Consider the following 23281-nt stretch of genomic DNA (forward strand, 5'->3'; position numbering starts at 1 on the left):
CTCACAAGGTAATGTGCTTTCAGGCTTTATTAGATTTAAATTTAAAGCGAGACTTTGGCCAGTTACAGGTCTTTCCAAACCACATCAGTTGATTACTGTAAAAAACAGACAGTATAAAAGATGGACGTAGCTACTGTGATGTCACCCGTTAGTTTCTGAAGTCCGGTTTTGAAGGCTCGAGATTAGCATTTTAACCGTCGCCATGTGGTTTAAAAGAACTGGATGTGACAAAGAGAACTGTGAAACCGTTTGCTCATCCATGATCATACTCTGGATAATCCTCCTTTTTGAAATATAATATGAGCAAGATTTACTCTCCATTGTCTTTTGTCCTGTCTCCCTCCCCTTATCCCCAACCAGTCACAGCAGCCTGAGCCTGGTTCTGCTGGAGGTTTCTTCCCACTGTCATCAAGTGCTTGCTCATAGGGGGAGTCTGATTGTTGAGGTTTTCTCTCTGGTATTGTAGGGTCTTTACCTTACAAATATAAAATATAAAAAAAATATGAAGCACTTTGAGGTGACTGTTGTGAATTGGTGTTATCCATCCATCCATCCATTCGCTTCCGCACATCCTGTTAAGGGTCGCGGGGGGGCTGGAGCCTATCCCAGCTGTCATAGGGCGAGAGGCAGGGTACACCCTGAACAGGTCTTATATTAAAAAAATTGAATTGAATTTAAATTTTAATTCAGTATGACTCAAAATGAGTGACTGAGTCCATAAACTCATCAAGGAAGTGTTTACAGAGCTCAAGTCAAAAAGTTTTCCCAGACTTCTGTTGGGCCAGAAATCTATTTGCAACCACAGATATCGCCACCTGGTGGCTTTGAGATAAAATGCAGGTTTAAGCTACTAGCTTCATTTTTCTGATCCGGAAGCTATGTCCATGTTTTATACTAGATGTAGTGGATTAAGCAGAGACATTCACGTAGGAAAATGTGGTTGGACTCCTGTGTGAAGGGCTTGTCTGATGGGAGGGCCTTAGAATAGAATGGGGGGAAAAACTGCCGTAGGAAGGCTGCTGTGTAAATGCATACTGAATAAGCCACTTTTATCTGCTCCTTTACACACACACACACACAGCCCTCAAGCTATTTTTTAATATCTTTGATGTTTTTTTATTCTGTTTTTTTTTTTTTAAATCTCAGTGTTCTTAAACTGCTTTGTGGCGTCACAGTGAAAACAAACCAACCTTCCACCCCTGTCCAATCCTCTGGGTTCAAAGCTGTTGTTTTTCTGTGAGTCACTTTTAAGGGCTTTCTTTGAAGTTGTTGTCATGTTTTTGTCTCTATTAAGCGATTATGAAATTGATAACAAAGCCTAGAATAAAAATTTTTGTTTATTTGGTTGCAGTTTATTATTTTCCCGTTTGTTCCAGAGAAACAAATAAATGTTCATCATTTAAAAAAGGTTTAAAGTCTTTTAGTCTTAATCACACTAACTTTGAATGCTTTTGTTTTTGTGATTTAAAAAAACAAAAAACAAAATCAAACATTTCCTTGATGTGCAGGATGTGCAGATTTAGTTCTTTATTTTGCATCATGTTGAAATTAATATCTCCAGCATTTGGATCTTTGACCAAGAAACAAATTCACCATTTGCTCACTGATTTGTGAGATTTTATACGCTAAATGATTAGGTTATTAATCTCAAAGTACCTTATACATACATAATCCTACTAATTACCCATAGTGTGTTATAGGTTTGGTCAAGCTCTGAAACGTGTAAGTAGATAATTTCAGTGATGTTGTGAAACAATAAAGAAAAGTGATTTTTTTATTTAGGTTTGCTTTTGAGAGACCAGTGGTTTGTTTCCCCAGAAGCTTCGGTTTCTTTTAGGTAAACGGCATACATACAGTAACCATTTCCAACCAGCAGGGGTCACCCTCAATCCTCAATTTATCCACTGCGCATGTTTGCCAGATTTGAAACTCTCTGGGCACACAAAAGAGCACACATTATCTCTTAAAATTATCGGATTATTGATTGGATAACTGCTTCTGTTTGGTAGTATTTATTTCCTGAAGACAAGGCTTTGGGATAAATCTGTGAAGAGGATGTGTTTGATAATATCTCATTAGTTCACACAGGATGTCTTGAGGGAGAACACAGCTCATTTTAATAGTTCACATTTTATGGCTTCAGGACCCAGTCAGGTTTTGCAGATAAGCTATTGTGTAACTATATATTCAAAAACCAGATTATGCGCTCGTACAGTAAAGCAACCGCAAAATATAAAAACAGAACACTACTCATGCTTCTGGCTGAAAGACGGTGCTGAATGAAAGGTAGAATAATTACATACATGCGTGCAGAAATTCAGCTGTCAGCGTTGCCTGGATAGTTAGCTGTTGGCTGTGATTGTGTCCCAGTATCCCGAAAGACAACAGTGTTAGACTCTTTTTAATAGCAGACGATGACACACACACACACACACACACACACACACACACACACACACACACACACACACACACACACACACACACACACACACAGGCAGTTACCTTTGCATGCATATACAGCATTAATTACAATGAGGAGTTTTTGATTTGTTCATCTAATGAATGATTCTGTGGTAGAAATAATTGGCCCTCCTCTCAGTCTCTACTGTCTTCATTCTGTGTCTCACAGGATTTTCCACAAACCTCCTATTGTTTATTCAGTCTTTTGTTTAAGCAGCGCTGCTGTGTTGTTGAGCATTTATTTATTTATTTATTTTGTCACAAGCATGATTTTTTTTTTTTCCATATTCAACCAGTGCTCCACACAAATGTATCCACTTTGATTCTCTGATAAAGCTTGTAAAACGACCCGCACTTAGGATGCAAATAGATTTCTAATTTCCGCAACGAGATGAAGATTTCATTAATTTGTGGAAGTGGCTCGGGGGCCGGGGGGGTGGGGGGGTGAAGGGCTGTTTGTTTGTCTCTCATCCATCAAAGTGAAATTTGATCAAAGCCTCACAGCGGCTCACGGTTCGGGTTTCTCGCGTGGGCCGCGGGGGCGTTTGTTTTGCTTTGTGCCTGCACAGCGGCAGTGAAGGCAGGGAATTATTTAACTCACGGCAGACCTTCAGTGAGTCATTCACTTAAAGATGTTTCAAGTTCTGCACGTCACTGCAGGTGGGAGACTGAGGCAAAGAGAGGGGAAGGGGAAAGACACTGACACAAGGTGAATTGCCTTAGAGTGGCTTCACGGGAACCACTTCATTGTCTTCTGTTTAGCCCACTCCTCTGCCTTTTTCTTTGTAACTTCGGCTAGCAGTGAGTCATCCTCCTCATCCCTCCTCCCCTTTTCACTTTCCCTCTCATTTGAGCTGATTTCCCACCCACCTTTTTGATGGCGGTGTGTGATCTCCTAACTCTATCCCTCCTTTCCAGTCTCACGCACTCACCCACACATTTCCCTCGGGGCTCCTGTTTGCTCCTTTACCTGATTCAAACGTGGCACATTCGCCTGGAGATCTGCGCATTTCAGATTCGCACACTTGCACGAACACTAAACGCGCGAGCATTAAACACATTTCAGTGCTTGGTTTAAATCCGCACAGTTGCCTCATGTGAAGTATAAAGGGATTCTCTGTGTGTAATTGAATTAGATGAAGCTATATTTTGCTGTCAAATGATGAAAATTACTCACAGCAGCATCGCCTCATATAAATGTCACTCTGCAAGACACACTGTCACCCAGAGAAACATATTTAGTTATTTGGGTGGCACACTTCATTGCCTACCTTCATGCTTCTTGCTGATAAGAACTGGGAAAATATTTGGGGTTAGGCAGGTGTGTAACAAGGTTTTCTTGATCAGTGTCTGCTATCTCATGAAGGCATATATTTAATGGAGTATGCATATAAGGGTGTATATTGCATTTTATATTGCATTTGTCCCATAATTCCATATTCATCCTAGTTACCCCCCAGCTCCTGGTCTATTTTTAGTGCCATTATGCTTTAATGTATCGATCCCACATAAACAAGAAGTTCGACTCGGTGTCAACACGAATGAAGGGCTTCCTCTCAGAGTATACTCACATTACAGCAGATATGAGTACTGTGCAATATCACTTAAATATCAGATGAACCAAAATTGTATCACCTTACAGTAATTGCATTGTCCTGAGCAGCAGGGCATTTCCTCTTTTGTAAAATTAAAATAAACAGTTTAGATTTACTGCATTAAAGGAGGAACTCAGGGCAACAAAAGTAAGTTGAGCTGTTATCTGTGAGAGTACGTTGTAGTGTTTCCCACAAATGGATTCTACTTTTACTTTTATTTATCCACCTGAGAGAACCCCATCCCCAATCTGCTCATTCTTATTTTGGAAGTTAGGTCACTGCTAACTTGCTAGCCACGGTCCTTGCAGTTAGATGTTTCCATGTCAGCAGGCTGACCGGGTTGCTCTCGTGGCGGTCCTTAGCGTACCTGTCCAGAGTCTCTCCTTCCAGGGCTGTTTTGCTACTTGCAGTTTAAGATGATAGAATTGGAGTCGGTCCAGTCCACTTTACTGGAAAGGAAGCTGATTATTGCTCACAAAGTATAAATAGCATCATATCTCAATTTATTTAAGAAAGTGTGGAAGCACCTGGTTCTCAAATAGAGCATTTCAGAAGAAGTTTGAGAGCCATGACCATACAAACCTGCAGCCTGTTCTATGGGAAACACTGCTTAGTGTGTTCGCCTTTATTTGAATGAACAGACTCAGGCTTCCTCAGCGTGGAGGATAAGTCAGATGGTTTCTGGAGAGATGTTCTGCCATTCATCCAAGACAATTTTTTTTGTTTTATTTTATTGACTTTTTTTTTTTTTTTTTGCTTTGCAGTTCTGGCTAAAGTTTCCCAAAGATCAGTTAGATTTAAGAGTGGGTTTATACATCTGTATTTAATCTACACCATAGGTGCAGTATAATCACAAACCCTTGTGAAACCCTACACCATAACCTGGTGTGCACCTCCTTAGAAATCTAACTACACATCACTGTTTAGAGAGTTCACGCAAGTATAAATGCTGGCAACAACATTGGCCACCTGCATATGCTGCATCGTAGCCTCTCCATAAATTAATTTAAGAAACATAATGGGCATAGGGGAGGGGGGACGACATAAAGTACTTGTCTTTTTTCATCTTCAGATACTGTTTTCAAGGTGAGATCAGCAAATGTCAACTTACCAACACCATTTTGCATGCAGGCAGCCCCATAGACGGGTTGTCCACAGCACATCAGAGCTGGCAAGCGCACCTCCTCCACTCTCATCCTAAACTGTGTGTCAACTCCAGTGCTCTGCACACTTTACCTATGACTGTATCCTCATGTGCACCTCAGACTCAATAATTAAGTTTGCTGATGATGCCACTATCGTTGGGCTCATTTCTAAGGAGGATGAAAATGCCTACAGGCTGGAAGTGGACCATCAGACCAGATCTTTGTAGGGACAATGATCTGTTTCTTAACACCTCAAAAACAAAAGAGATGGTTATTAAATTCAGGAGGTCTAAGGTCAGGAAACATCATCTCCCACTCCACATTCATGGTGAAATAGCAGAGACTGTGGCAAACCTTACGTACCTGGGAGTCACCCCCTTTGCGCAGCTGACATAGTCCATTAATGCCTCTAAGTTAAAACAGGCCAAATTGTCACAGAAACTGTTGCTGAACTTCTACAGGAGAACAGAGGAATCCATCCTGACAGATGGTGCAGCAGTGTGGTATTCTCCCACATGGGATGGAGCTGCCACATCTGGACTCCATCTATATCACCAGGATGAGGGGGAAAAAAAGTAGATCGTATCAGCAAGGACAGTACGCACCCCAGACATTCTGTTTGAACCACTGCCATCTGGCAAACGGTTCACAACAATATAAATGAGCTAACAGACTCAGGAACAGTTTTTACCCTACAGCAGTGGCTTTCACCACCACAGTTTCCACCAAACTACACACTTGAATGTAAACATGCCACAGAAATATTCAGCTACTTTAATACAAACACATACAATATGGCACTGAGGATATTTTCATTGGCTACTGACTTTAAACTGGCTAAATTGTCTTTACTTGCTTATCTATCTTTATTTTATTTATTGGTTTTATCACAAGAGAAATCCAACCCAAATTTTATTGTCCTCATGTGTAATGACAATGATCATTCATTAATTCATTCATATCATCAAAGTCGTGCTTCACTGCAGTAGTTCTCACATCTTGGATCCCATTTGAGCCAAACAAATTTATCTTGGATTCTTCTGACAAAATAATGTGGTCTCAGTATTTATCAGGCTTCTTTTCATGCCACACATGCAATTTTGTGTGGAAGAGCAAGCAAGGTCTGTAGAAGGTGATATGTTAATATTATGTAATGTCCTTCAAACTGTCTGAGCTGCAGAAACTTCCTTTCCTGTTGATAACACTTGTAAGAAGACTGAAGCACTTGTCTGTCTGTTCTTAGCTCACTGTCTGTGGCATCATTTTAGGAGGACTCTGTGCTTCTAATTAGTGATATTATTGTTTCCTGTATCAGTCCTAATTACTGCTGCAGCTGCGTTTCCACTGATATTTGGTTTACACATTGATCAGGTCATTTTAGAACTATGTTTATACATGTGCACTAATTGGAAATCACAGGTGTATCCAGTTTTGTTTTATTTAGTTAAAAAAACCAACCTTTCATATATTCAGTGTTTTTTTTGTTTGTTTGTTTGTTAGTTTTTAGTTTTTTTTTTTAGATGTAAAGTGAAATATCCAGTAGAATTTTTCTTAATGTCAACCAAAAAAAGGATTTACAATATAGAAATGTCCAACTTTTATATGGTGTTTTCATTTATCCACTCAATACTTGGTTGTGGCTCCTTTACCATGAATTACTGTGTCATCTGGCTGTTTCTCATCTTCCTCTTGACATTACTCAATAAATTCTCTGTGGGGTTCAGCTCGAGTGAGATGGCTGGCCAGTCAAGCACAGTAAACAGCAAGCCGTTTGGTAGCAGTTTTGACTCTGTGGGCAGGTGCTGCTGGAAAAGGAAATCAGCATCTCCATAAAGCTCATCAACAGATTAAAGCATAAGTCTTCTGGTACAGAGCTGCATGGTCTTTGGATAAAACACAGTGGACCAACCACCACCACCAGCACCAGCAGATGAAATGGCACCCCAAATCACCACAGACTGCAGAAACTTTCAAACACATTGGATTCTGTTACACTTTGTTTCCTCCAGACTTTCAGGTCTTGATTTCCAAATGAAATCCATCTGAAAAGAGAACTTTGGACCCATGAGCAACAGTTCAGTTTCTCTTCTCAGCACACTGTCATTCTTCAGGTGTAGTTTGATATTATTACAGTGACAGCTATCTTAAGAAGACATCTGTGTGGTGGTTCAGTCTACTTTTTCTTTTTAAGCTCTCATAAGTTCTGTGGTCATTGCTAGTTCTTGTGCATCTTTCTCTACGCCACACTTCTTTTCAAGTCAACTTTCCATTAATGTGCTTGCAAACAGCCAGCCATTTCAGCTGTGACCTTCAGCCATGATTGCCATTTGGACAACTGTCAAGTCAGCAGTATTAAAAGGCATTTATACTGTTTGAACAGGAACAAAAAAAGCTACTTTGGTTGTTCTCTTGTCACAAGGGGTCGCCACAGCGGGTAGCTCCGCATGCATGTTTTAGACAGATTTTTACACTGGATGACCTTCCTGAAGCAACCTCTTGAGATTTGTGTCACTCCAATTTCCACAAATTTGAAATGAAATATTCTAATAATTTGAGATACTGGATCTCTGATTTTCATGAGCTATAATGGATAATCATCAAAAAGAAAACAAAAAAAAACAGTTTGAAGTGTTTAACTTTAGTTGTAGTGAATGCAGAATAGATGAAAGTTTACCATTTTGAATAAAATTACAGGAAAAAACAGGAACTCTCTAAGGATATTCAAATTTGTTTTGAGATGCTAGCTGTCAAAAATTTTTGTTGAATCATTTGATGTGTTAACACTTCTACTCTGTGCTGTGAAACGTCAAGCAAGAACCAGAATGAGCTAATAAAAATCAAAAGTTAAATGTTTTCTGTTCATTTTTGCCCCTGTTTAGTTTGATGAAATACTGCTTGTACCGTTTTTTGATTAAATTTAAACGAAAATTCTTATAGTCATTTCAGATGTTTTTATTCTTTACACAATTACAGAAAACATTCTCTTTTTGGCTTATTATTATTATTATTATTATTATTATTATTATTTTGTTCTTTTTTGCTTAAAACATAAAGTGTCATACTCCAGCAAAATTGGTATTATTTTTACATACTTTGGTGGAGTCTGTTTTCTACTGAATTATTTTAAGCATTGAATTTGACATTTTATTATTCAATATTCTGATGTAACTATTGGAAGGATTGCCTTAAAATTTCATACAGATATTAATGAATGCTCAAATGGAACGGTAAACTTTTTTTGTGTAACTTTTCATCCCATCACTTTGGTACTGACATCTGACTGCCTCTCGGCTCATTAAAGCAGTCGGGAGTGGATGTGGGCTTAAAACCCTTCATCTAAAAGACTCGACGCAGCAATAAGCCTCAACGGATGCACAGCATGTTAATCAATAAGGCTCTGATGTTTCTCAGTAATTCTCAGAAGGGAATCTGTGTTCTCTTCTTTTAGTCATTTGTGTCTTTTTGTCTTTCCTCTCATCGCTGCCTCCCTCCCATGACAGCCAATGAATGAAACAAGTTGCAATCTTTTCCGAAAGTCTATGATTAACATTTTTCTCTTTCATTTTTTTTTTTTCCCCTTCCTATCCTTGCCCTTTCTTTGCCTCTCCTTGTCCCTTGTACTCTGCCTCATTTAAGTTTAGGGGCAAATCCATCACTCTTTGGCTTCTGTCCTTAAACTCCTCTGGAACTCTTGTTTCTCTAATCCCATCTCTCCTCCTTTTACTGATCTTTAACCTGGCAGCTTCCTGATATATCCTCTTTGTTCTCTTCTTTCCTTTTCTTTCCTCTGATTACATTTTGTTTATTGTTTTCATTACAGTAAAATAATTTAATAGCGTGTACCTTTTCTGCACTCGTCTCGCTGTGTCTTGATCTTTCTAGTATTTGCATCAAGGACATCTTCTAACTCTGTCTCATTGTTTGTCACTGTCTCTCTCCACCTGCCTCGCCCTCTTGCAGGAGGAGCTGCGGGAGCTGAGGGAGCAGCCCATCGACCCCCAGGCGGAGCAGGAAATCATTGACAGCATCGAGGAGGTCTACTTCTCAAATGACTCCTTCGACATGGTGCAGCATGAACTGGAGGTCAGATACTGTAAACGATTTCCAGTGCTTGCGCTATTGACGGAATGGGCACCGCTCACTTGTTAAGCGATAACAAGCGAGTTCCCACGCCCTCTTCATAATATAATTTCATTAAATCCACCACGTTTCAGTAAGTTTGATAAACGTGCTGCATTTCTAACGTGAATAAGTATTGTTTGTTGTGCTCTGAACCCCATCTGAGTGGCAGAAATAAAGCTCTTTTTCACCTGAGCTGCTGTCTCTTATATTTCTGCTGAGCCGCGTGCGTGCAATTGACGTCTGGATTGATGGATTGCATCTGCTCAACAGAAGAAGGGTGTGAAATCTCATTAGATTTATATTTTGTATTGCTACACCATCTGAAATGAGACTCTCAGTCAAGGGGAACGTAATTACCTATCATCCTTTGGGCCATGGATTTATAATATCTTCTTTCAGTAGCAGAGTTTATTTTCTTGTTTACTAAATAACGTCCCACCTTCTTGACTAATCAGACTTATGATTTGGCAAAGTATATTGAGTAAAATATTTTGTTTTTCTTTTCTTTGAATGAAGCAAGATCTGCCGCTACTTTGAGCTTAAGCTCTTTAAAAAGCCTTGTGAGATATCTTTGAAGAATTAAGATGCTCAGGAGTGAGGATTAGCTCTTGCAAATAAATGAAATTCCTTCTTTGGCCCTTAGCACCTAAAATTTGATAGTGTCATAGTTCTGCTTTGAATATTGTTTTATCTGTCTGGCACACACCAAGCAAGGGCTCTTAGTGGGTTAAAAGCCAAATGTGGCGGGAAGCAGCATGCAGTGGTTTACATGTGCAGAAGGCTTGGATGCCATCAGCAGTCTAAAGAGAAGGCTTTGTGAGCAAACACTAAGGTTGCATGTTTGAATTCCTCTTTGTGTGATTATAGAAACTCCCGCCCGAGTTGAACCTGCAGGAGCTGGAGGAATACAGGGACAAACTTAAAAGGCAACAGGCTGCAGTAAGTATCTCTCTCTTTCATACAAACTCAAACCAGCAGGCACACAAACACAATGTGGTGTCAGACCATGACTGTGTGTTTTATGATCATTTCTGCCACAGATATGTGAACATTAATCATCTAAAAATTGTTCTTGACCTGTAAATTTTCAGGTTGTCTTCTTTTTAACTTTTTTTTTTTTTTTTTTTTTTTTTTAAGTGTTGGAATGCTGCATCCATAATGTGGGAACCCCCCCCCCCCCCCCCCCCCCCCCCCCCAACTGTTTTTTGTACTTTTGCTGCAGTGCATGATTTTAAAAAGAAAACAAAAACTATTAAAGGTCCTTTCTGGAGCCATTTGTAAGTTGGCTGTACAACAATTTCTTTTTTTTGGGGGGGGGGGGGGGGGGGGTTGTCAGGGCTTTCAGTAGTAATCAGAGAAAGTTGGAGGCAACAGAAGGCCTCTTACTTTTATCTCTCACACTGTGCACCACTGCTCTCTGTCATTCTCTGAAGCCTAGCTGCTCACTCACCCAGCGAATATAGCAGGGAGAAAGAGAGCGCTGTTTCTGTGCCAGGAAAGCACATTGTGAAGCAGTAGGGTACTGTAGATTGTTTTGTTTTTGTTTTTTTTTTGTTTGTTTTTTTCCCCCTTTTTCAAAAAGCCCCCCACCCCACCCCTCCGCACTAAAGATGAAAAGTAGCTAGGTAACAGCAGTGAGGTGAGTGAACTCAAGCATGATGATCACTGCTGTTGGGTTGAGGAATGTCAGACAAACTGAGATGGTGTATAATTCTACATAAAAAAAATAAATGAGGAAAAGAAATTCAGTTCAGTCTTGTTTTAGTACTGGTAAACTGTACTAATCATTAAAACAATGCTTAGTATGATTGGTACTGAGGGACCCAAAGTGTGCCAAGAAAACATCCCCATACATCATTACACCACCAACTATATGAAAGCCAGGATGGATCCATGCTTTCATGCTGTTTATACCAAATTCTGACCCTACCATCTGAATGTTACAGCAAAAATTGAGACTCATCAGACAAGGCAGCATTTTTTTCCCAGTCTTCTATTGTCCAATTTTGGTGAGCCTGTGTGAATTGTAGTCTCAGTTTCCTGTTCTTAGCTGACAGGAGTGGCACCTGGTGTGGTTTTCTGCCACTGTAGCCCATCTGCTTCCAGCTTTGATGTGCTGTTACCTGTGTTGATTTGAACGTTGGAGAAACTTGTTCAATATGGATTTTCTGGTGGTTGCTTTCTTAAAATGTGCTCTCACTTTACCAGTATGATATCATATGTACACTAGATTTAAAGACTGGAGGTTACAAGTTTGTTGGATGTTAGAAAGCTCAGTTGACCCCACCTCAAGGTCCAATTTATTAGTTTTTCTGGAAAATGGAAACCATAAAATATGCTTAAAGTCTACCTTGCTGGCTTACACTGTCCAAACACATTTTAAAATAATGATCCACTTGAAAAGAGAGTTTTCATTTCTATAAAAGCATTTTGAGTTTCTGCATTTGCCGCATTAAGTCATGGCAGCTTTTCACACCCGGCTGTAATTTGCAATTTGAGACCTGTACCAGTGTGATGCTGAGTTTATATGGAGCTCTAGAGGAAAGTGAACAGTCCTGAACACCTTTTACTTTTGTTTTTTGGTGAAATATTTTAAACTACAAAGAAGAAATGTAGCAAACAAAAAAAAAACCCAAAACAAATGCTTGATTCTGACCTTCACTCAGTTACTGTTGAGTGAAGGTCAGTAATTTTGTGTCTTTCTCATGATGTCATTGCCTATGTTTTCTTCCACAGCAGGCTCATTTCCATAGCGGCTGTTCTTTTGAGGTTACTCAGATACTCAGAGTTTCAGATGGGAGAGATGGCCTGTCAACAAATTCTATTTATAGAAGCATGTGGCAGAGAAAGCAGCACGTTTCCCCTCTGCCTCTTCAGTCCCCACAGTCCGGTGCAGATTTTGCTCTCCTACCTTTCTTCCTGCCAAGCTTCTGTACTTTTGCTCACCTGTTTGTCTCCATCGGTCCTTCAACTCTGCTGTTATTTTTTTTTACGCCTTTGCTACATTTATTTCCTCCATGACTCTTATCCCTCTTTTCATACATTCTCCTGTTTCCTCTTCTGACAGTTTTGGCAGTAGCCCACAGAGCTGCCTGTTTAGTTAAGAGGATGCTTTAGACTTTCTGCCCTGTGGCATGGTGAGACCTGTACGTCTGAGTACACAGAAGCACCCTTGCACATATCCTCTCTCAGTCTCTCACACTCTCTCTCTCTCTCTCTGCCTCTCTGCCTCTCTCTCTCTCTCTCTCTCTCTCTCTGGCTCTCTGGCTGTCAGCCTGCGAGCACATTGTGGGCATGGTCACAGTAATTGGTCCAGTGTACTGTCAGGCAGAAAATCCCCAGCTAAGTTTCTCAGCAAGCTCATCAAATGCAAATGTACAGTCCTGTGCCTACAAAAAGCCCTGACCTGTTTATCTAACTCAGTGGCCTGAGGTTTTACTGAAGTAGCTTCAGCATATAATTTAATCTATTTATATTTAACTTTTAAAAAAATATTCTCAGTTATGAGGTTATTTAACAGACAAGATACAACTGCAAGAAAAACGGTTTCGCATTATCAAGATTTCCAAAATGCAGTGAATTTATATGAAAATGAATTGTTGAAAGACTACAGTTTTTTAAATTAAGAATGTTATACTAGTAGTGTGGGTTATAAATAAAGCTATATAACATGTTGTTAATAAAATCTACAGGTCTTAAGAGAGAGCGTTTGTTAAAATGCATTAAATGGAGGATTGTTGCTGCTCTCCCCAGGAGTGGGCATCCTTCATTTGTCCACGGCATGAGCCTGGTTGGGGAAAAAAATTCCCTGCGCACAAACCCAAAAATGCCAATGATCTGCAAACTGTTCTGTAGAGAGGAACGGCCCCAAAATCCTCATCGTCTTTGTGCCAGACTCACAAGCAACTACAGCAAACGTCTGCAAGTTATTAAATTTAAAAGTTACAAGTTATTTAAAAGAATAATGGTCATCTGTGCTTTTTGGCTTTTTTTTTTATGTGCAGAGGTATAAAAAGTGCAACTGTCAGTCTGATTTTTGCTAAAGTTGTAGGAAGGTTTATGGCATGTTTAAACATGGAACCAATGCAATATTCATCCATCTTATTGGGTCAAAGAAACAAAACACTTTTTCATTGGTAAATTAAGGTTGTTGGAGTAACAGGGTGTGTGTGATTGTTTTTCATGCTTTGATTTGGTTCAGTGTGGTGAGTTCAAAGACTTGTTTGGCAGTAAAATCGATGTTATCTTATGCATTGCAAATTAGATGCAAGCTTTGAAATATGCTACCAGAGCACAGCTTAAAGGGCTGCTCAGTTTTACACGCTTTACAGGGATTTCGTAGACAATTTGTAGCGGAAGCTAGAGTTGTTCTGTGAAGTGATATGTGTATGTATAGACTTTGTGCTGTGGGTCACCAAAGTAGCTGATTTATGCAGCCAATTTTGTTAAGACCATTTCTAAAGAGTGGTAGTTTATGTGTGTTCATTGATACCATAAGCATACGGACTCACCTAGTCTCACACATACACACACATGCACGCACATGCATCCAAGCTTATGTAATCATCAGCATGTGAAATGGAGCATGCCTCTTTGAAGAGGTGATAATAGTGCTTTCAAGATGTTCAGTATGAAGCTGTCCTGCGATGCCTTTTCAGCTGGCTGATAATGTGGATAGGCTGCGCAGTATCAGCTACTTGGCTGTAAACTAAAGTGTGACTTTGTGTGTTTGTACAAACAAGGGGTTGAGTACAAGAGCTGAAAGTAACAGTGCTGTGCTGTGTGTACTGCATGTACTAGTGACTGTGTTTGCCGTTCATGTTTGACGCCTGCTGTGTGAGGAGCAGCTGTGTTGACTTATATTAACAGTAAATGCTTTCTGTGTGAGTTGTCTGCTGCAGGGCGAAGCAGACTTTCTGTGGTTTCAGGGCCGAGAACAACTGCCCCACGTCTCTGCCGCAGTATCCAAGCTTAATTGGCATCTATGACACACGGCTGGCTAACAGAGGCTCGTCTCATGGCTAATTGCTTTTTCGTGCTGCGAGAATTCGGCCCGTGCGAAAAATGTCAGGGTTCAGATATGTGATCTGTGCATGCTTTTTGTCATTATTTGAACGTAGCACACAAATGCTAGAAAGCCATAATTAAAGTGGACATGTTTGGTCATACATCTAAGGCCTTCATCAAATCTAATAATAAAAAAAAAAAAAAAATTGAGCTTCTGTTACTATTAATATAAGCTATTTATACTTGCACTCAAATCAAAGTTTGCAATAACTTGTCAGTGAATAATAAATTACAAATATGCAGGACCAGTGTTTAAGCTGTTTTTTAAACTGCTTTAAAAGTAGTACCATATCATTTAACATCGTCTTCCCATCTATCTGAAAGTGGCTTGCTTTTTAGGAATGTGGCTGGATGTCAGCAGAGTTTATATTAGCAGTGCGAACGAACATATTCAATTTTTAATGAAACATGAAAGCTTGAAATGAATTCCCCTCCTGCAGCAGTAATGAATTCTGTTCCTCAGTTCAGTTTTGAAAATTGCCAGTCCTTGCTCTCCATGTGCACATCAGGCTTTACAGGTCCTGCTGTGGAACGAAGTTCCAAGTTGTGTTTGCGTGCATGAAATTAGGGTGTTAAAGACCAGAGATGGCTTTAAAGCAGGAATGTAGTGCTGATTTTTCTTTTTTTTTGTCTTTTTTTTTTATTTTAAAGAAGAAGAAAAGGAAGAATGCATCATAAAAGGCATCGAATGTTTGGAAGAAAATCCAGCTATAAGCAAGCTACATGGCTGCTATCTGAGGAAAGCATTTGATCACTTATTTTGGATCAACAACTCCAAGCAGGACAAAAAAAAATTTAAATGCTTAAAAGGTTTTTTGATTTTAGCTCAAATTTAAAAAGTTTGTTTCCCCTGCATGTTATACTCCTGCTACACATGCTAAAGGATATATGGCATTCAGGCTTCATTAATGGTTGAATCCAGAGTGCCAACACAAATAACATGTCTAGCTCATCCTACAAGTGAACAAATGCCATATATGCATGTATATAGACTGTATAAAAAGATGGATGTAGTCACTGTGACATCACCCAGTGGTTTCTGGACTGGAGCATCTTAAAGACTCAATTTTAGAATTTGGGCTGTCACCGTGTTTGTTTTTTGGAGAAAATGTGACCATATAGACCAGATGGTGGTTATCTGCTAGCATTTGCCAGTTTGTTAGGCCCCCAGTCACATAGGCCTAGAGACCAGTTGGCCATCACCAGTCGTAATCACTCATCAAGCAGTTGGTGAGTGGTTGTTGGCTGTATATGAAATCAGCTGCTACAGCCCCAGTCATGCAGACCTAGAAACTGGTTAGTGATGCTCTGTCAAGATCCAGTTGCTAAAGAAAAATGTATATTCCCCAGCCAGTTGGCAGGTGGTTGTGGGAGGTTGCCTGAAGTAGATAGGTGACATTGGTAGTAAATAGATGTATGGTGCTGCACCAGCAGTCAACCAGCAGTATTGAAATTGTGAAAAGTGGGGAACAAACCACACTGGTTGCCTTTTGAAATGTGTTGGTTGCAGCAGTAAGGCTTTTGACTTTTACTTTGAAAGTGGATGAAAGTGTATTTCATCACACTTTTTCAGGTTTCACTACTGCTCGATGAGAAGGTGGCAAGTCTGTGTCTTCCACGCAACCTGCAGGCTAGCAGCAGTTTGTTAGTAACCAAAGCAATCACAAGTAAGTTTATAGTGTCACACCCTCTTTGAGACAGATTTCACTTGGCCACAGCCAGCAACCTCCAGCAAACAATTGCCAGCCAGTTGGGGAATATGCATTTTTCCCTAGCGACTGGAGATTTCCAGGGGTTGCTGACCGGTCTCTAGCTGTGTCCGTAACCATATAGGTGCAACATATAGGCATAGACACAAAGAACTGCTTATTAGTGTTAATTCACAGATAAATAAAAAGCTAGAATTTCACTTACCAAAACAGAAGTGCAGACTTCTTCAATGGACTGCACCACATACCAAGCCATATTATGTGTCCGATAATTTAATTAATTAGGACCAACAAACAAAGTTGAGAGATCCAGCTCAATGTCTTGAAAAACTTAGCAGACAGCTGCTGGCTGCAGCGGCTCTTCTATGGAACATTTAAAAGCAGATATTAGTGCCACCATACAGCTGAAACAATTGCAAACCTCTGTGCATCAGTTCAGTAATTTGATTGGCTTATATGATTCCTGGTTTGGCTGTTGATTGGCTCTTTACGCACAGGGGCGGGACAATCATCTTTTTCACATGTGCATTTTTTTGCCCACTGTTCTTTGGCATGCTTTTGCTGGGTGTATTGCTTATTTGAGAGAGCAGTATGTCCCACCCACCCCCACCTCCCACCCCCAGTCCAAGGTTAAATATGATTTTTATAAGGCTGTGGAAGCCCTCACTGTTTATTTTAATCTAGCTAGTCCTAATGGGGAAAACTAACTCATACACCTCTGCTAATACTGTACTTGGTAAAAGTAGCACGTGTTTGCATTTAGCTGCACTACATCACATATATTGTATTTGTAGTATAAAGCCCTGTGAACAATAATTTAGTGCTTCATAAAATGTCTGGGCAAGCTAAATATCTTCCTTTCAAACAGTTTGTGTTTTTGTGTGTGTGTGTGTGTAAGTGTGAAGCTTCTAAAACTCATATGTTTATACCTGTTATAAACTAATACTGTAAATGCCTGCCTTGTGTATATGAGTTGATCATCATTCATTTTCAGCCAATAGATTTGCACTATTCCTGCTTTGCAGCCTAGTTACTGCACAATTAACCTCAATTACTGTGTGTGAGAGCAAGCTGAGAATTAATGACTCTGGCCTTGTGGCTTAGGTAGGAGGGTTTGGGAACTCACAGCTGGTTTTGCCTTTTAAAAAAAACTTTAGTTTCGAATCAGTGAAATGCCAATAGGTGGCGTTATGGGATTATTTTGGGATAGCTTCATGAGTAGTTGAGGGGTTATAATGGGCTCACATTAATACGCTGCCTCGCTGTTTTTCGTGTCTCCACCATTTTCTTGACACATTTGTTACACCTCTTCCAAGTACTGAATATTTGTCCTTGGTGAACAATTTATTCATACATTTAAATCTTAAAAGAGAGACACGCACGCATACACACACACACACACACACACACACACACACACACACACACACACGCTTTAACCCTGCTGAATGAGCAGCTTCAGCTGAGCTGCATTTCCCATCTGTTCAGGTCTCCAGTTTGCTACCATGCATACTTAACACACTTTGGATGTCATCCCCACCCTTACCTTCGTCTGCTGCGCATCAGCATATACGAACACCTCCTCACTACCTTGTGTACACTCATGTTTATTCTCCTGTAAAACTCCACTTGATGTGTGTTGGTTTATGTAGTTGCGCAGTAAATGGAAGAGAGATTGCTCACTGTGAGTGGGAGAGAGATTGGTTGGTTGGTTTCATCTGCTGGATAAGTGATTGCCCTTTAGCCGTTATAATGAGCAGCAGTATTTAGAGCTTGTGTCTGTAGTCAGATTTGGTTAAAAAAAAAAAGTTAATATTGAAAACTTAATATTGAAATTACTGCTTTTTTGTAAATGCATGGTAGAAATGATCCCTTATCCGATATACATGGCATGCTTTTTTAAAAAAAATTTTTAATCACTTCTTGTAGCACGTTGTTGTATAATGTCCCGTGACGTCTGTGACAGCTTGAGCTTGGAGACAGCATGTGCTACACGCTGGGGGCATAGAGTTCAAAACATGTGGTGCATAACAGCAATAGTCATACAGATGCACTCCTTAATGCTTAAAAATATTTCATTGAAGACATTATCCAGGCATTAACTACTAAACAAGGGTCATCAGTCCAAGTGAACCATACTCCCTTCATTCAGTGTGACCTTGTTTGTGTGGTACTTCAGTGTGGGTGAAGGTACTCATTTTCCGTTGGCCCTCTGTCTTCCTTGGTTTTTTCCCCTTTCTCCACTAAAAGCTGTGATGGACGTCACACATAGCGGTGGGGGGTGGGGGGGTTCAGTTTGATCTGATGACCTCCTTTAATACTGTGATTTATGCCATATGGGCTCAAGCTTTTTTGGTAATTATAGTTTCACCTTAGCTGTAAATCAGAGGCATGTAGAGGGGAATGCAAGAAAACACACAGGGAAATGAGGAGAAAGAGTTTTCTCAAAGAAACAGGAGTTACGCTATTGGGGAAGACACTGAATGAAATGAAACTGAGAATGGGAGACACTCCCTTAAAAGAATTCAGCTGCATAGCGCCTCAGATACAGGCATCCCTGATTGTTATTCTCGCCCTATCCTCAATAGCGAGATTGCGTGGTCTAAACAGTTTCTGTGGAGGGACATTTGGGATGAACATCAAATTGTCTCATTCTTTTTTCTTTTTTTTAAATTCTACTTTTCATGTTTATTGTCTCTTTCTTTGTCTTTAGGTTTCCAAAAAGGTCGCCGATCTCATTCTGGAGAAGCAGCCTGCTTATGTGAAGGTAAGCCTCCACAGTGAACAACCTTCTCTCTTTTCATGGTGCGGTCTCTGATCTTCAGTATTCCAGCTGCTGAAACTTCATTCCAAAACACATCAGTCATGTTTGAAGTGACATCTTTTTTCAACTTACAAGATGTGATGATTGGACATAGTGTTATTCATCAGGTTGTCAGTAGATATGTTTCTGTAAATGTGTCATCTGACAACGCTGCCAAAGATGGTGATTGATTTTTGGTAACCATGGCAATAAGAAATCTGAATCCATCCATGGATAATGACAACTGGGGGAGAAATCTAGTTTTTATGCAAAACATAGTTGGGATGTGAATGAAAACTAAGTCTACAAAACCCCTTCTTTGATCAACCAGTGATTTTGCATTGAACTGAAATGAAGAGCAATGTAAGTCTGAGCGTCGATGGCTAAGAAGGCAGAGCTGGTTGTCAGCTCATTGAAAGGTCAGCGGTGTGATCCCCAGCTCCTTCAGTCCACATGTCAAAGTACCTCTGGGCAAGATACCAAACACCAAATTGATTGTGTTGTAGATACAAGTAAATAGAATTTGCCAATTAGTCCATGCAGCAGCATCAGTACCTCTGTACCCCCTGTGTCAAAATGAGTGTTGATTTCACTGAAGTTATCCTTTTTGATTTAGCTATCAAAGTTAACTAGTTCCATCTGGCCTCTGAAGTTTGGTAGCGAATGCGAAATCTGACTTTCATCAGTGAAGCTTTTATCCTGGCAAAACACAGCAGATGAGTGACAGCTTTAGCATGTATCTAGTGAAACAGGAGTGAGATTACTGGGATTGTGAAGCCATCTGAAGGTCAGTCTATGAATAGTAAATTGATCATTATTTCTGCAACCCTCCCTGTGACTCTGCAAAGTCACGATAACAGCAGAGTTTATTAGCAGGCACTGCCAGAGGTTTCAGTGCAGCGTTTTCGTTGACCCATCTCAGCCCACATTCAGTCAGCCTATGGCCCTCTGGATTTCAGGGAAATTCCATATTCACCACCTTCACCCTATCAGTTATGGATGATAGGGTTTCACTACATCATTTTCCCAGTCAGAAAGGGTTAGAGACTAAAATAAGCCAAGGGTGTATATCGTGCTTGTCACTTGGCTTGCTTTTATCTGTAGGACCTACACAAGGAAAGGTACTGAGGTTTCCCTCCTGTGTTCTTGAGCATTTTTCTTAATTTCTTATCCTTGTATGTGATTATTTTATCAAGAATCTTGCACAGAAGCACACAGCCTGAGGTCAAAATGCCACTACTCCCTTAGTGCTTTCTGTGTGTAAGACATCAAAGGGCACACAAATTCTATAGACAAATACACGCATGCTTCAGTGCTTGAAACGAAGGGCTGATAAGCTTGCGATGTGATTCATAGCTCCGTAGTGACTAACATCTCCCATCACTGTTGGTGTCCTCTAGTGACACATGGCCTCCGCTTGCACTCGTATGTGATAGGGCTTCTCCACATTGACAGATCCTTGCAGGCTACACCATTATCACTGCTTCATGTGTTTATAACTGTTTCATAATGTGTGGTTTTAATGTGCCCACATTTTCCTGCTGTTTTATTTCATTTTTAACAATGATACATCTTATTTTATATATTATTATTATTATTATTATAACATTTTCCATGAGGTCAAGGTGTTTCCACTTAAATTGCTGTATTAAAAAAAAAACAGGCTGTGGGGTGGTTTGAAATAAGTGCCTGTTCTTATCTTGTCAGCTTTAAATAGGTTCGGATTGAGTGGCCAAACTGCATGACCCTTAGGCTTGTCAGGAAAGAGAGATTGCCTTGCTGGAAACCAAGTTGTAGTGAATTTGCAGGTAGCCCTGACCAGGTCACTCAGCACCACTGGAAACAAATGGATTACATTGGTTTTCAGTTATTTTCCACTGGAACCACTTATTTATCAGAATTACTGTTGTTTTTTTGTTTTTTTTTGTCTGTTGCCATTTGACTTCCTTGAAGATTGCTGATTTGCCCAACATGGGTGGTCATACCTGTCTGTTACTTTGGAGATCTCAAGGCTCTTCCATTGGCAAGACTAGAATTTGAGAAGAAATGTGTCTGATGGTGGGATTGGTATCTCTAGAGATCTGCAGGTGTCGTTGCGTACCCTTTAGATAATTGTCTGTGAATGTGGAGCTGTGAGAGCCCGCACTTATATTTTGTAACTGTGCTTCCCAGTGACCTTAATACAACAAAGTGAGCAGGTCCAGGCCAAAAACAGCAGCATCATTAGGATGTATAGGCAGGATAGGTAACACTGAGCTCCTGCAAAGTCCGTGCGTTGGAGGGTCACAGAATAATCTCTTCTGAATATATGAATAGAGATGCTTGGGAAAAATATTCCTTGTGACTAACTGTGTCTTTCTCCTTAACCATTGCTTCCCACAGCTGTGTTTGTGGACACCGTTGGAGTCAAATTGTATGGTGTTACTGCATTAGAGTCATCTTACTTTTCCTGTATATGTACATACAAATCTACTTTATACATGTCTTTTTTTTTTTTTCCATCTTTTTCTTCTCATTCAAACCAGCTGTGTAACCTCTTTTATCTATTAAAACCTGCCCGGCCATTTGTCAGAGCCCACCACTGTGCACAGTTACTGCATCTCCTCTTGCACAAGCTAAGCAGATTGAGCCCCTCTGTCAGGTTAAGTGTAGCTTACAGATAAGGTAGACAGCTCAGAGCTGTGGTGTAACAACAAATTGGAGCCTCAGGCTACATACTGAGCACTCATTGTGTGGAGTGTGTGTGTGTGTGTGTTTCTGTTTGAACCTGCATGTGTGGGCATTCACGCAGTCTTTGTAGTTTCCTGCGTAATCCACACGTAGTAGAATGCATCAGTATTTTTTTTTACATCACTGGGGCATTTGTTAAACTACAGTAACTGTTGAGGGCAGTATTACCTGTGTCTTGCTAATGATCACCAAAATATGAGGTAGCGAGGGAAGAGACTGCAACACAGATGATAAGTTTTGGTTCATCGTTGACCTGATTTTCCAGTGAATGTACTTCTTCTGTTAATACCCAGATGGCATATTTTAACCTAGACTGCCCATTATCTTTGGAGGTGAAAAGAGAGATCAAGAACTTTGGATTTTAGCTGTGAGAGTGATTTCTGTACAATAAACGGCTTGATCCCTTTCAGTGTGAAAATTTTGATGAGTCTGGCTAGAATAAATGTTGCTTGCAGCTGTTTGGCTGCCCTGCTCCCAGTGCATGAATCAATTTAGTGGATTCGGTTTCTAAGTCATACCTGAGGTAGATCTGGTGAGTCATCCAAATCCCAGCTCATTGCTACATATGCATATTCTGAGGAGACATTTTAACGATCATTTTGTTGTGTGCCTAGTGTGCACAATGACAATGAGTTGAATCTAACATCTGACATCTAATGTATAACAGTGACATAAAAATGCCACACTGGTATCTGCTATTTTTGACCTGTGCTTATGGATTTATCATTAAGAAATGGTCATATACGGGCACCTGGGTGGCTTAGTGGTGAAGCCACCCAGGCGCCCGTATGCTGTGGTGCGGTGCGGGTGGCGTGGGTTTGAGTCCCGGCCTGTTGCCAATTTGCCCGCGTGTCTTCCCCTGTATCTTTCCCCCATTTCCTGTCTCTCTCCACTGCCCATAAAAGCCGCTATGGCCAAAAATGCCCAAACAAAAAAAATAAGAAATGGTCATATACTTAGTCATAGATGTTTGAGTGTGAACTGCAGGGAAATCACTGTGAGCATTATAATAAGTTGTTTTCTTTTACATCATTTTTGCTTAATAGAAAATAGCTAAACTTAAATGAAAATGTTTGATTGGCTGAGAAATGCAATGCAAAAGGACAAATTGGTCTTGCTAAGAGAGTTTGTGGGACCAACAAGTATTGGCTGTTTAATTAGATACACCTGTAAAATCTAATGTAATCCTTTATAACAGCTTTGGCGTGAAACTCCATTTTCAGTTTTTGTTGATTTGTGTCATCAGGGTGATAAGTCTGCTTTGTGTTGATTATTGAGGGCATTGTGGGTGGCAGTGGTGCACTGGACTTTAAAAGGGTTCACATTTTGTCCACCCCACAAAACCACTTTCGGCATGTGCATAGAAATATTCAAAATGCACTTTTTTATATTAGTATCTTGCCACATGGATGTTGTCTCATAATCATCCAGAAAAGCATCCATGTCACATGATCACATGGTGTACGTACCGCCAGAGAAAGCCCTGGCTATTGAATCAGCTCTTACAAAGTGCTCTAAGGACTTGACAAGGTCTTTGTCAACACTCAAGATCATAAGGGCAGATCTGTTTGAGTAGGTTGTTGTTCTCATACCCACAGCTGAAGTGCCTCGTTGGTGTTGTTGGTTTATTTTTAATAACCGTTAAAA

The 23281-nt window shown here is 40.2% G+C and overlaps 1 protein-coding gene across 1 annotated transcript in view; it reads left to right on the forward strand.

Annotated features, from left to right (window-relative positions):
- Positions 1–23281, forward strand: part of vps50 (VPS50 subunit of EARP/GARPII complex) — a 111039-nt gene that overhangs the window by 4294 nt on the left and 83464 nt on the right. The window contains exons 3-5 of the mRNA XM_030741611.1: positions 9164–9286; positions 10193–10264; positions 18815–18868. Of these exons, the coding sequence (XP_030597471.1) occupies positions 9164–9286; positions 10193–10264; positions 18815–18868 (249 nt within the window). The remainder of the gene's footprint in view (positions 1–9163; positions 9287–10192; positions 10265–18814; positions 18869–23281) is intronic.

Source organism: Archocentrus centrarchus, chromosome 11, assembly GCF_007364275.1.
Source record: "Archocentrus centrarchus isolate MPI-CPG fArcCen1 chromosome 11, fArcCen1, whole genome shotgun sequence".
Classification (NCBI taxonomy): domain Eukaryota; kingdom Metazoa; phylum Chordata; class Actinopteri; order Cichliformes; family Cichlidae; genus Archocentrus; species Archocentrus centrarchus.